The sequence below is a fragment of the Dendropsophus ebraccatus genome, chromosome 4, assembly GCF_027789765.1.
Source record: "Dendropsophus ebraccatus isolate aDenEbr1 chromosome 4, aDenEbr1.pat, whole genome shotgun sequence".
NCBI lineage: Eukaryota > Metazoa > Chordata > Amphibia > Anura > Hylidae > Dendropsophus > Dendropsophus ebraccatus.
In genome coordinates, this window is record NC_091457.1 from 109,320,319 (window position 1) to 109,336,112 (window position 15,794).

At 40.8% G+C, this 15,794-nt stretch overlaps 1 protein-coding gene across 3 annotated transcripts in view; it reads right to left on the bottom strand.

The window, feature by feature from the left end:
- FGD5 (FYVE, RhoGEF and PH domain containing 5) overlaps positions 1 to 15,794 on the bottom strand; it is a 106,767-nt gene that overhangs the window by 86,872 nt on the left and 4,101 nt on the right. For all 3 annotated transcript variants that reach the window (XM_069966684.1, XM_069966683.1, XM_069966685.1), the window contains one exon: positions 12,848 to 15,782. In XM_069966684.1, the coding sequence (XP_069822785.1) occupies positions 12,848 to 15,782 (2,935 nt within the window). Of the gene's footprint in view, positions 1 to 12,847; positions 15,783 to 15,794 lie in introns of those variants that run through there.

Consider the following 15,794-nt stretch of genomic DNA (forward strand, 5'->3'; position numbering starts at 1 on the left):
ATTTATTACACGGAATCATAATCGGCCGAATCGGGCCGATTCGACTTATTGTCGTTCCGTGTAATAGTACCCTTATGGCTAAAGCAGGGTTTGTACTAGGAGCTTGTTCTCTTTAATGTGGTGTCATGTGGTTCTTTCTGAAGCAGCTGTAAAACTTAAGTCATTAATGTCTAGTAAATTCACAGGTAAGACTAGTAAAGGGAACACTTAGAAAAGTAATCTTAGCAAGAACACCCTTCAACCCCCAAGCTGGTAAAGGAATTCTTGGCAGGGGGTGTATGTATGCCAAGATTTCCTCAGCCTTTCTCTTTTGATGCAAACCCTTCCCATGAGAAAGAAGCTGCACTACTCTGACTCAACTTCCTTTTTCTCTCAGCAGAGAGGCTGACCAAGAATAGATTCCTCCCTTCCCTCCGAAATGTTCCTAGCTATATGTTATTCCTTTTGCTTGCAGCCATACCTAGTACAAATACAGTTTCAATACAAACATAATAAAAAAGAATATTTGTAATAAACATGTAAAACAGATATAAAACAAGATACTTGCTAAATTACACCCAACCACAAACCCTTTAGGGATCCCAGCATGTATAGAATGTGCCCCTGCTTAAGTTACAATCTCTACTATAAGTAAGGCAAAGGCAGTGCCAGCACATACATTGCTGGCAGGCATTTTAGGCTATTGAAACAAAAGTTTAATTTTACCTGGCAGAAAATGGGTTAAATCTAATGAAATCTTAATTAACACACTTAATTAAGACAATCCAAAGGTTATTTTGGGAGCACCTACAATGCCGAACAGACACTGCCTCTTAGGTATATTTTACCATTCATTAATTCTAATTGATCTATAAAGATACAAAGCTTTGATGTATGTCACAAAGTTAACAACCTATAGAATCGGCCTCTTGTAAAACATCTAATAAAACTTTCTTAATGGCCAATAAAGCGAAAATACAAATTGACTTTTTATTAAGTAGATATGGTAAAATTCCTGGCACCTGATGGTCCAGGAAAACCCAATGATCTGAACACTGACATGTAAACAGGAAACTGCCTAAAGGCTCCCAATTCCCAGAATCTAAATTTGCCAGTATGAGTGAGTGATCTGCAATGAATGGTTCTAGTCTGTCATTGCTGTATCTAAAGCCCCTATTACACAGGCGTTGTCTGGGAGCAAGTGAGCGCCGACCTGTCAGGTCAGCACTCGCATGCTTCTCGTTCCCCACTTATTACATGCGCCAACAGCGATCAGTGCCGGGGGTGGGGGGGTTTGGGCAATGGGAATCTCATAGGAGGTAACATAATAAAACACAATCATTAGCAAACATGGTTCATGTTGGCTGATCGTTGTCTTTTATTACATGAAACGATTATCAATAATAGGGCTTTAATCAGCCATATACCCGATAACTCAAGTGCATGATCTTGTTCTATTTATTTCTTCTTCATGTAATTGGTGGCACAGTATTTTGGAGTCTGTAGTAGTCTACAATTCACCAGCCATCTTGGTAAAGCTGCCTTGTCTTACCTCTACACTTTGCAATTCAGCTCAGGTGTATATAACTTCATTGGGTTTGTTATAATTATATCTAGTCCAGACAATTCTCTAAAGACAGTGCAAATCTCTCTTGACAAACTCAGTGCTAGATCTATAGTGGTCACACAATCACTGTATGGACTTGGGATGTACAGACTGACCTATCAGAGTCTCGAGTACAGCTGTGAACCCAGCCTAATCCAATATTCTTGTCTGTAACTTGGAACTAGATGTACTTTCAGTATATATAATATAATATAGTACTGTATATGATATTTTTGTGCAAAACCCACCCTATCCAACAGATGACGTGGATTTATGTTTCCCCAAACAAGGTCATAGGGCCCTTGCACACTGAAGAAATCACGCAATTCCACTTAAACATCTGGCCGTCCCATAGACTCCATTATATGGTTGGGCGGATTCAGTCGTCCTCCAAAAAAATTAACTTGTCACTTCTTTGGGCGGACAACGGATTTCACCGGACCATAGAATAGAGCCTATGGGACCGGCAGAACGGCAAGAGAGAGTGGGGGGGGGGGGGAGCAATGGAATCTGCTGGATTGCTGGATTCCCTCAGTGTGCACGGATCCATACATAGGATAGAAGCAGAAATGGGGCCCTTGTTGGTCCCATTCCTTATGCTACTGGTAGGAAACTGGTAGGCAATAGTCCTTACATAAATGTGCCTGCACAATAACAGACCTTGCACCACACAGGTCAATTTTTTCCAGCTCCAAGCTGGCATAGATTTCTGCTGTCAGGTCATAGCCGTTAATCATAGTGAATTTGGTGAGTTTTTAAGTTATGATCTGGCCACTAAGGCCCAGATTTATCAAAGGGTGCAAAATATAGACTGGTGTAAACTGCCCAGAGCAGCTAATCACAGCCCAGTTTTCATTTTACCAGAGCTGAAAGCTAAGCTGTGATTGGTTGGTGTGGGCAGATTACACCAGTGTATATTGTACACTATTTGATAACTTTCCCCCCAAGGACTGTGCAAAACTTTGTGACTTTTGTATGTACAGCGTTTGATTTTACCCCACAGGACTGAAGGACCTGGGGGGAAATGAATGAATGATTTACACAATCATTCATTCATTTCCCCCCAGGTCCTTTAGTCCTATGGGGTAAAATCAAACTCTATAATAGGAGGCCCTTTTTGATCTATGCTACTGCCCCCCCCCCCCCAATCTTTTATATGCGTCACGGTCCACAATGATATTTCCCTTTAAATGAACTTTGTTTTTCCCAACAGCAAAAGGAGTTTATTTTGGGAAAAAGGAATCCGCTTTGTGACAAGTCCAGGATAGAATGTCCTTAGAAAGACATGAAAGAGACGTCTCCCCATCCCGTATTAACGGCAATTAGAAAAAAACAAAAACAGTACAGTATTTATATCTGCAAAGTACAGGACAGGAAAACTGCAGGAACCTTATTCAGGCAAGATAAGGGAAAGCAACCGCAAACATGGAGGATGGGAGATTCTATGATCACAGGCATGTCCCACCTATGGGAATTCACTTTTTTACTTCACTATGATTGCTCCCAAAAAGCAGGTCTGCAAAGCTTACAGTCCCCAGATTACCAATACAGTATAAGGCCATGTTCACACAATGTAAGTTTTGTATTAATCACAGCCATTGTTGCCAATGTGCAACAACGGCTGTGATTAAGGGTATAAACCCACACACCGTATACACAGCGTATTTACTGCTGCGATACGCAGCGAATACGCAGCAAAAACGCAACAAATACGCAACAAAAACGCAGCAGATTAGATCTAAATAACTGAACTCAGCATTAAATCTTCACCATCAAACTGCTGCGTATTTGCTGCGTATTTGTTGCGTATTTCTTGCGTATTTGTTGCGTATACGGTGTGTGGGTTTGTACCCGAATACACAACTTTTGTGCACTGCAGTTAGAGGGAATCCCGACCAGCATGTACAGTATACACATAATATAAACTCTGGCCTGGATCACTAGCGGCCGTACAAAAAACATGTCAGTTTTGTGCGGCCGCTATTCATTGAATAGGGCTTGCACAAGCCTGACCTGTCACACTCCGCCCGCACTCTCCATTGTGTGCAATGGTGAATTGGGACATGGGCACACACGGATGCGCCCGCATCCCAATTCAGCACAAATGAAGATCATCCAGCCGGTACTGCAGTACCAGCCAGGATGGTCTTCACTAACACTGGCCGTTCTGCGACATGACCCGCTCACAGAATGGCCGGTGTTTCACGTTGTGTGAACATGGCCACACATAAGGCTACCACATGCATTACTGCATAAGGTAACTGCACCTTTATTACAATGAATACAAGGTTGCCAGTAACTTTTTACCATAGAGAAACATTAAAGTTGTAATTGTGGTACACAATTTTTCTATCTATAGCAGACACAATTGATGTCATTGCTATGAAGCCCATTTTGGATGGCCGTAAACTAATCCTGAGTAACATGGCAAGGCAGTCTACTGTGTAGTAAATAAAACTATAGTAAAAATATGTTGCCTTATATACTGCCACATATATAGTGTTTCCTAGGCAACCTGAATTCCCACACCTGGAGGATACGCTATAATGGGGCTTCAAGAAAAGGAATAAACATGGATCTGACACATCCAGTCCTTATAGCCTGTGGGGTTCAGAAAGATCCCTCTGCCTCAAAGTAGGAGGCAAATACTTTGAGAGACATCTGACACTGTACACATTAGATAGTGGTAATATATATGGGGTGGGGGTGGGGGTGGGTGGGCTATAGGCTTGTGTTGTGCCCCCCCCCCCCCCCCACTACTACTTTACTGCTTACTGTGCATTTCCCTGCTCCAGTACAGCACATTATCCCTGGAGAGATATGGTGCAATAATCACATTCTTACTGCAATGCCATTAAACAGCTATTAAATAAGGTATACAAATGAATAGGAACAGTTGCAGTTTAGTTTCAATGGCAGCCCTGCAGCTGTTGTTACTTGCAATGGCTTCTCTCAATAATCATTATTGACATGTGCCTGTCCAGAACATCTATTTTTAACTAAAACTGCTGAATTTTGGAAAGTAAAGATAAAATGTAAGGGAGAAGGGGGAGGATGGAGAAGAAAACAACACTGTTCTCATTAACAGTTATAATCGAATGTAACCCCTTCACTTCTGGAGCCACCTGGAACAAGGGGGAACTTTAAAATTGGAGAAAGATCCAATGTAAAATTATGGTTCTGATACCAGCAGAGCCAGGGAGGTTAGTGTAGTTTTTTTTATTTTTAATCACCCAATCCCTGGGCATATAGCAAGAAGGTTTCCTGACCGCTTAGCCCCTTTGAATACTATTAGGATGGTTTAATACACAGCTTTTTGTGACAGTTTTATTAATAAGAATTCCTTTATTTGTTTAGCGCCAACTGATTCTGCAGCATTTCACATGTCAATTTGGTCCCTGTTCCCATTAGGGTTAAAAATCTAAATCCGCCTATCTGTATGTTTTGAGTATGGGAGGAAAACAGAGTACCCAGTATAAACTGACAGCTGATTGTAGGAAGGGGCCCAAGGAAAAATCAATCGATTGTTTGTGTGGCCTGGCCATATGACTGATCTAGCTTTTTGAAGTCCCTGTGAAGGAGCTCTAATCACCTACACAGTGGCACCTTAGTTTTTGAACTTAATTGGTTCAGGAAGGCAGTCTGAGAACCGAGCAGTATTTTACCATAGGAAATAACGTAAATGTGTTTAATTGGTTCCAGCACCCACAAATAATTACCTACCAAACTCATTTATTACATTGCAAAGTGCCCAATGTAATCCCTACAGTACAGAGCAGCACTATACTGTACAGAAAATTACAGAGCAGCACTATATACTGTACAGTACATTACAGAGCAGCACTATACTGTACAGTACATTACAGAGCAGCACTATACTGTACAGAAAATTACAGAGCAGCACTATATACTGTACAGGACATTACAGAGCAGCACTATACTGTACAGTACATTACAGAGCAGCACTATATACTGTACAGAAAATTACAGAGCAGCACTATATACTGTACAGTACATTACAGAACAGCACTATATACTGTACAGTACACAACAGAGCAGCACTATATTGTACAGGACATTACAGAGCAGCACTATACTGTACAGGACATTACAGAGCAGCACTATATACTGTACAGGACATTACAGAGCAGCAATATACTGTACAGGACATTACAGAGCAGCACTATATACTGTACAGGACATTACAGACCAGCACTATATACTGTACAGGACATTACAAAGCAGCACTATATACTGTACAGGACATTACAGAGCAGCACTATACTATACAGTACATTACAGAGCAGCACTATATACTGTACAGTGCATTACAGAGCAGCACTATATACTGTACAGGACATTACAGACCAGCACTATATACTATACAGGACATTACAGAGCAGCACTATATACTGTACAGGACATTACAGAACAGCACTATACTGTACAGTACATTACAGAGCAGCACTATATACTGTACAGTACATTACAGAACAGCACTATATACTGTACAGTACACAACAGAGCAGCACTATATTGTACAGGACATTACAGAGCAGCAATATACTGTACAGTACATTACAGAGCAGCACTATATACTGTACAGGACATTACAGAGCAGCACTATACTGTACAGGACATTACAGAGCAGCACTATATACTGTACAGGACATTACAGAGCAGCACTATCCTATATAGTACATTACAGAGCAGCACTATATACCGTATAGTACATTACAGAACAGCACTATACTATACAGTACATTACAGAGCAGCACTATATACTGTACAGTACATTACAGAGCAGCACTATACTATACAGTACATTACAGAGCAGCACTATATACTGTACAAGACATTACAGAACAGCACTATACTATACAGTACATTACAGAGCAGCACTATATACTGTACGGGACATTACAGAGCAGCACTATATACTGTACAGGACATTACAGAACAGCAATATATACTGTGCGGTACATTACAAAGCAGCATTATATACTGTACAGGACATTACAGAACAGCACTATATACTATGCAGTACATTACATTGCAGCGCTAAATACTGTACAGGACATTACAAAGAAGCACTATATACTGTACAGGAAATTACAGAGCAGCACTATACTGTACAGGACATTACAGAGCAGCACTATATACTGTACAGGACATTACAAAGCAGCACTATATACTGTACAGTACATTACAGAACAGCACTATATACTGTACAGGACATTACAGAACAGCACTATACTGTACAGTACATTACAGAACAGCACTATATACTGTACAGTACATTACAGAACAGCCCTATATACTGTACAGTACATTACAGAACAGCACTATATACTGTACAGTACATTACAGAGCAGCACTATATACTGTACAGGACATTACAAAGCAGCACTATATACTGTACAGTACATTACAGAACAGCACTATATACTGTACAGTACATTACAGAGCAGCACTATATACTGTACAGGACATTACAGAACAGCACTATATACTGTACAGGACATTACAGAGCAGCACTATACTGTACAGTACATTACAGAGCAGCACTATATACTGTACAGGACATTACAGAGCAGCACTATACTGTACAGTACATTACATAGCAGCACTATATTGTACAGGACATTACATTACAGAGCAGCACTATATACTGTACAGGACATTACAGGGCAGCACTATATTGTACAGGACATTACAGAGCAGCACTATATACTGTACAGGACATTACAGAACAGCACTATATACTGTACAGGACATTACAGAGCAGCACTATATACTGTACAGTACATTACAGAGCAGCACTATACTGTACAGTACATTATACACAAGCATTCAACAGAACCAGCAATTATAGTACAGTAGTCACTAACTCCTCACTCTTCCTTTACTGTATAGTAAATCAGCATCCCAGCACTGTAAATTATGGGTGATGGTGGTGCACTGGCTGTACTACTACTGTACTGTAAATGTACTCCAGCAGTCTTATACAGTACTGTATGTGAAACCTCACCAGTGCTAAACTCACCACATACAACCCATGATCCATGCTCAGAAAAACATTCAGATACCGATTGAAGTTTGAATTCTGAACGTTACTTCCAGGTAAATTTTCATTCGAATACCGTGGTATTACTGTACTTCAAGACTGGGTGCCTAAAAAGTGTTTGCAAACCAAGCAAGACTTTTAGAACCAAAGCAAACGTTCCTTAAAAATATGGTTTGTGTTCCAAGCAGTTTGAGAATCGAGTAGTTTGAAAACCGAGGTACTACTGTATTTGTGATCATTTAATGACAAACTCAGTCCAGTCCATCTAGTACAGCCTTATACTTCTTTCTTACCTGATCTACTGGGGGCAAGCCAGTCAGGACGGTAACTGCAGTAATTGGCAACTGCATGGCTATTATATAAAGTTTTTCAGTATACTTTTCTGCATGCAGATGGAAATCTCTGATCTTTTCGTGCTAAAAAGTCCACTGAGTGATTGTATGATGGAGTAACACTCTGTGCAGCTCTGAGCAGTTATTTATATGTTTTTAGTGTGACTTTGTGTAGATTTGTGCAGATTTATAAAGGCTGTGTACAACTTTTTGTAAATAATGTGCATGTTACTTAAAAACTTACATTGATAAGGCTGCTGGTGCATACAATGAAAATGATTCAGAGCTCACATGTATGTCAGTTTGGTGAATAGTTGGTCCTCATTTTGGATGAAAGGGCTATCTTGTTCTACTGAACATGGTCGCCATTTTGAAAGCCGCAATATTGGATCAAGGGCAAGTTTTTTTCTAATGGGAAGGTGGTCGTGTAACATATTGGCGAAGACTAGAGTTGTCTCATAAATCAATTACTGCAATCAGATTTGCAATAACTCCTGTGGTTCAACACAAACATTTTATGATTTGGTGTAGCTCATTCAGCTCTGGGTTCAGCACCACGGACAGCACATCAAATAGCTGTTTATCTGTGCTGATACCTTTTGGACCACAAGGGATATTGCATTTTTTAGACAATTCTGGCCTTTGTTATGCTACATGACCACATTGCCATTGGGAATACTTGCCCTTGATCCAATATGGCGATTTTCAAGATGGAAGCCATTTTCAGACACAGCCTAAAAGTCCCAACTGATCTTATACTTGTTGGGGTAGTTAGATATGTCATTTTCTTTGCTATTTTCCCACACAGTATTTTTGCTCAGTATGTTGGTCTGCATTTTTCAACCAAAACCAGAATTGGATTGAAAACACAGAAAGGCTATGTCTCACACTGTTGAAATTTAGTGGATGGCCGACTTTTAACGACAATAAATGGCTGCTATTTCAAAACAATGCCCGTTGTATTAAAATATCAGTAATTATTTGTCATTGAATGGCAGCCATCCACTAAATATCAACAGTGTGTGACATAGCCTTTCTGTGTTTTCAATCCAATTCTGGTTTTGGTTGAAAAATGCTGACCAAAATGCTGAGCAAAAATACTGTGTGGGAACATATCCTAATACTGTATACGAGGAAATCCTGCAGACATCAACTGAAGTGTGGTTCATAATACCACCTGCTCTGTGTACGGCAGTGAGGAAATCACAAGAAGCCCTAATATTGCAGCTCTGCTCTAGATCTCGGCTGATACGAGGGGGAATCAATCACAATGTCTCCATGTAATTACCCGGCCTGTAGCTAACTGTAGCAAACTCCCGAAGGTTCGGTTTACAAACCGCAGATGTATTATCATCTAGTGAGCAATATAACGCATCTTAATATACTCAAGTCTGGCTCCTCCCATACGATGACATCACTCATCATTATCCAATTAGTGTTAGGCTGAGGATAATCAGAGTAGCGCAGCAGAACATCTAATCGAGCAGGCAGAATTTTCATGATAAAGTCTCAGCATAACATCAGGCAGGAGATAATAGGTAGTACTGTATGTGATATTATCTGGCTGCTCCTTGGAAAAAATGCAGCCTACAAAACCCAAGGGGAAAGTTGCCTGGAGCTTAGTCAGCAGTTCAGCCTCCAGTACTGCAGCATGGCCTGTCATACTCAGCAATTATTGTGTTGCAAAAACCAATCACAGGCAGATCAACCCTGCGACAAAGGCGACTAACGCTTTCACTGCCTGATAATTGTATCAAGACATTACACCCGAATCCCGGAAAATCACACATCTATTAGATCTGGTGGTTGTGCTGTCACACGTGTAAATTGCAGTTTAAATCATGTGATAAACAGGCATAGCTCAAGGGAAACACGTACAATAAAGGAGGCACTGCGCCTTTAACAAAGCTGTAACACATGAGCAGCTGTAGGCACACAGATCCTGCATCAGTAAACTCGTCACTTATACATATATACAGTATATGTTCTTCAATTTATACTGTTTATTGGCCAGAATTGCCACCTATAGGTGCTCACTACCCCAATCCCAAATCCGCCTAATTTTTTTTACCTTAAAGGGACCAGTCAGGTGGAATGAACATTTAAAACTGCTTACACCACCTTATGGGAAATAAAAACAGCTTCCCTACTATGTATTGACTACTTCCATCCAGGACTGTAATACCAATATATTACTCTCTATTGCAGCAGTACGCTGTATGCTTATTATCCCCAAGTTGACAACGGGGCGGGAATCACACTCAGAAGAAATGATAGGTAGGCAGAGAGGCTTCTACGTCACACACAGCCAGAACTTAGAAGCTTCTCTACCCATCAATCTCATCCCAATCCCTACGTGGGGCTAATTAGTATACGGCACCCAGCTGCAGTAAGAAGTAATATCTCAGGATTACAGTCCTGGATGTAAGTAGCCAATACATAGTGGGAATGGTGGTGTTTTAGATGCTCATTTCATCTGACAGGTTCCCTTTAGGCTACGGCTACACATCGATTCCTGGACCAGGATCCACAGTGTTGTGCAGCCCTTTATTTAAGTGAATGGAGTTGCGTTGCTACCCATAAATGACTGCTATAACGCTCCTGCAGTTGAAAAAAAAAAATCCATACTATTCTATTCTCCTACTGTTTTTGCCCCAAATTGTCTGCTGTGAACAGTGTGGTAAAAATAAAAAGTTGATATTTTTAGTGCTTTTTCAAATTTTTTTTAAAGGCCTTTTACACCGACCGATAATCAGGTCATATAAAAGTGTCAGCGATCAGCCGAGTAGTGGCAAAAACATCAACTGATTAAATGGCCACACAAGCGATGCAGTGATTGTTTGTGCAGCCCGGCAGTGCAATTGATTGTGCCCTCTGAAGGCACTGAAAACAACTGCTGATGTTGCTGATCTCCACTCATTTGCTTCCGTAGACGGCCTCATATAGGCCGTCCTAAAGGACCCTCAGACCCTGGTGTCCTACAATCAGATTGTGGGTGCTGAAGGGCAGACAGAGAAGGCCCTTTGGTCAAACTGTTTAGATGCTGTGATCACTATTGGGGAAAAAATAGTAATAATCCACATCACTATTTTAACAATTTCCATGGTAAAATAGCCACTACCCACAGTAATTTTCACTCCTTTTAGCCTATTTTTTTAACTTCTCTGCAGCTCTGGTCTCTGGGCCTGTGTGATCATGTGACCCAGTAGTAGCTGTATTTCCCAGAAGTGGATTGCAGTCCATTCCTTTGTGACTAGTTACCACAGCTGACTTCCTCTGTGTCCTTCCACTGAGCTGTATATAAAGTAGTCCTTACACACGGCTCTAGAGATCTCAATACTTAGTGCTATGGGATCTAATTTGCCCTGAATTTTCTATTCCACTGCCCCCACCAAATTATCTATCTTATACAATAATTTTATATACTACCTTCATGTACTTCTATAAGCTTGTAAGAGAACAATATATTTCTCGGAATTTCTGTGTAGTACTAGTTCTCTGTTCACATATTCAATCTTATGGAAGTGAATAAAGAAAGTATATGAGATATGAGCTTCTACACAGGCTTCAAAGCACCAGGTGAGAAGGGCAGCAATGGAACAACTTGTGAGTCCACCAGAATGTGGACCCCGATACCAGAAGAAAATAAAGAGCAGGGAGGACTTTAACTAATATCAATAAGCTGATACTCTATAACAGAAACAACACTTCCCCTAATTTCTATGGATAACATACATGAGCACATCTTATAATAATGTATCTGTAGCAAAAGCAAGCACTACTAACAGCAATGACAAATGACAGTATCACATTAATACAGACGTGAAAGCAGGAAAATTATTACAGAGTAGCATATGTTGGTGCCATATAAAACCCCTATTTACAGCTTATTTTGCTCATATTACCAGTATTTCAGCAATCTGCCTGTCAAAAAGTATGCTGGCCAACTCAATAACCCACTGGATTGAAAAAACTGAACACAGCCTACAAATGCAAACAATTACCTGCTTGTATTTTACTGTGTGTGTGTTTGTGTGTGTGCGTGTGTGTGTTTGTGTGTGTGTGTGTGTGTGTGTGTGTGCTCGCGCCCAGAAGCGTGCAATTCATTCCAGTAATGAAACAGCAGACAGTCAGGAATAGGACTAAGGCTATGTTCCCACAATGTAAAAATAAGTGCAAATATCAACTGTTGTTGCCAAACAAAGGCCGCTAATAATGAATAAATAGTCACTAGAAGACTACTTGCTGAATCTTACTAAATCTCATATGGGTCAGTTTCTCAATTAATTCCTAAAAACATCAAACTTCTCATAGGAATAAACAAAGGTATTGACTTCCTGTGCCAACAGCCCAATAGACACTAAAAGCTTCACATAGTACAACCAGGGAACAGAACAGAAAGGAGCAGATTGCTCCATAATAAGAGAGCCAGTAACACAATTAACTTCACTTCTAATTATTAAATGTAGGTTAGTAACAGGTCAGAGAATAAAACTTTAGGTGGAAGTGCCCCTTTAAATTTTGCATCACTTTTAAAGTCACTGATTGGCTGGTAAGGGTCATATGATTTAAATGAACCAGATGCTTTTACTTCAGACTTACCCTCTCCTCCGTATAATAAGATTTGGGGCTATTTAGAGGGTGTACAATACCCACTATTATAACACTTTTCTTACAATTTTGCTATGACTATTTTAACCAAGAGGCATAGCTATAGAGAATAGAGTGATTGCAGTATGCCCTTGGTGGAGCTGGGGAACCATCTGTGTATATAGGACCTGGAATCATGTAAAGCTAAAAACACAACAATCACATATAACAAGAGCCCAGTAAATGTCATGTTTTTCAGACATTGTACTGTACCTTTCAGCCTCTTGTTCCGCTGTCTGCTGCTTAACTTCAAAAGTATTGAAGCTACTCATATCCACATATCCATCATTCTCATTTGCAGAAGACAAGGCTCTGCTGGGATCTTCAAAGAATTCTGTGAAGGTGCTGGCCCTACAAGGCCTTCGAGGAGGAATCTGGATATTTTCATAATCTGAAGTCATGGCTGGGATATTCTCATAATCTGAGGTGTCCGCATTCGGAAAAGAAATAGACCTGGGTTTAGTTAAAGGTAAAGGCATAAAAGGTGGCCGAGAACGATCCTCAAAGGACTCCACCCTCGCTACGCTCCTGTTAAAGGCCTTGGATGTTCCTTTCCTTTTCATGTCCTTGTAGAAAAGCATGGCTGTTGGAGAATCTGGGTGGCATGGCATGCTGGAACGACAGTGCAACTGAGGAGAGTTCCCAACACTTCTTCTCTCCATGTCGATTAACCTAGATGGACCATGGTAACTGGACTCTGAAGACGACCTAGAAGAAGACACATTAACATCAACATGGACCTTGTTCTCTGTCTTCTTCTTGAACTTTAAAGTTAAAAACCGTTTGAATGATGACTTCTTCTTCTTCATGCTTTTCTCAGAACAGTCATTTTCAATCAAGAGTGAAGGTGAGCTTTTAGTAATTGGCTTTTTTGTAATGCTAGCAAGCTGGAACGGTGGAGGAATATCCACAAGTGAAGTTGGTGTGGACATCCCACTGTGTGTATGGTAGTTTCTCTGGGAAAAGCTTCCGGAAGAACTAATCATGTATGGAGAGAAGGTGACATCAGACTCTATATACATTGAGGCTGCGTTTTCCCTGCCTTCCACTGAGTATGATCTTGGGTATACTATAAAACGACTTGGCTTTCTTGGTAAAGCCCTTATGAAATCTGTAGGCTTAGATTCAAGCTTTTCAGACTTGGCATTTATCAACAGGTCACTATTAGATGGCTGTGCCTCCATTTCTGCAATAGTCTCCTCAGGCACCGTCTCAGGAACATTCCCTGGGATTTTTCCCGAGTAAGATCTTGTCCTTGTGACAATATTTTTTCTGTCTATGTTAAGTAAGTGGTTGCCCTCATCATGACTGAATTCTTCTATCATGGTCTCTTCCTCTGTCTTGCTGGGAGCTCTTTCATCTGTACCAAGCAGCTTCCTGCTCCTGGATTGTGCACTGTCCTCCAGGACATATGGGTTGCTGTCATCCTCTTCTCCTTCCACAGTGATCTCAGATTCCACCACTGTAAACTCCTTGACCTTTGCTTCCTGGTCTTCAGGTGACACTTCTGCTGTGTCAGCATCATCCTTTGGAGATAATACATCACCCTGAGTGTCTACAGCTGGGTCAGCATCATGTATGTTACTTCCTTCATAATCTGGAGCTGCAATAATGTCTTTTATTTGTTCATTCTTGGCAAAGGTGATGTCCTGTATATTTCCCACACCTTGTGTTTCTTCTGGTGACTCATTTACTTCATCATTACCTTCACATTCAAATGGAATTATCTGGCAGCTGTCATCAATATTGTCATCTCCAGATACTTCCTTTATTTCCTCAGTGTCTTGGCTAAACTCAGTATCAACATTTGATGTTTTGTCAATAGCCTCAGTGATATCATTGAGCTCTGTGTCTTCATTAGATTCTTGCTGAATCTCTTTTGTAATTCCAGGATCTAATGCAATGTTGTCCAAGTCTTCAGGAAGACCCTCTGGTTCTTCATTATTGACAATCCTGGCATTAGTATCCTCTAAAATCCCTCCTTCATTGTTTAAAATATCTACAGCAAGACACTGTACAGTCTCATCCTCACACTGTACAGTATCATCCTCACACTGAACTGTCTCATCCTCACATTGAACTGTCTCATACTCACACTGAACTATTTCAGCCTCACACTGGGCTGTCTCATCCTCACATTGGTTTGTCTCATTATCACATTGGATTGTCTCATTCACACATTGGCCTTTCTCATCCTGACACTGGGCTGTCCCTGAGAACACAGAAATTTCAGTTGACCCTACATCTAGAATTTCAGATGTTACATTAGATTCATCATCATCACTGCAATTTGGCAACTGGCAACCATTGCAAGGAGCCTCATCCAAAGAGACCTCACAGTCATTTTCATCTTTCATGTTGCCATCACTGACAGATTGACAGTCTTTGCTTGTTTCTTTTGTCAAAATATCCTCATCACACCCAATATTGTTTAAGTCTGTATCCCCATGTTCTTCCCCAGATTCTGCATTACATTCATTGCTGTCCAAAGGTAAAAAATCATCTATATCTCCAAGGTCATTTTTAAATTGCATTGAGCCAGAATGAGACACCAAGCTATCCGCCTCAGCAGTGGATGAAGACCTTAAGCTGAGGGCATCAGTGTTGTCACTGTCATCCACCTCTGTAGAGTTCCCAGATTCTCCTTCCTTTGAGGGTGCACTATCTGGGAGACCACTGTCTTCCTCTCCAGCTTGAGAAGCACTATAGCTTGTGATGTCCCCTTCCACAGATGTTGGATTCCAAGGGTCTACAGGCCCCTCAGAAGATGAACTTTTTTCACAATCAAAGTCAGTGCATTCCTCATCGGTCAGCTGAGTTTTTGGAACTGAAATATAATCCTCATAGGTCATGTCCAACGTTTCTGATCCATCAAACATCGGCCTGTAGTGATCAACATCATAGATCTCCACAGGACAAACTATATCCCCATTAGAACACTTGTTTAAGGAATTATTCTCGTTCTCTATGCATCTCCTTTCTGTAGCTGGAGATAACACTGGTTTGGGGGCAATTGGAGGCTTGGGACCCCTGGACATAGATTTTGCTTGATGGACAAGACCAGTCTTTGAGAGCAGAGGAGATGAATACTTGGGACTGAATGGATCAAGACCTTGTGGCTTTGGTGCAAGAGCAGGTTTGGTGACTTCTAAAAGACAAA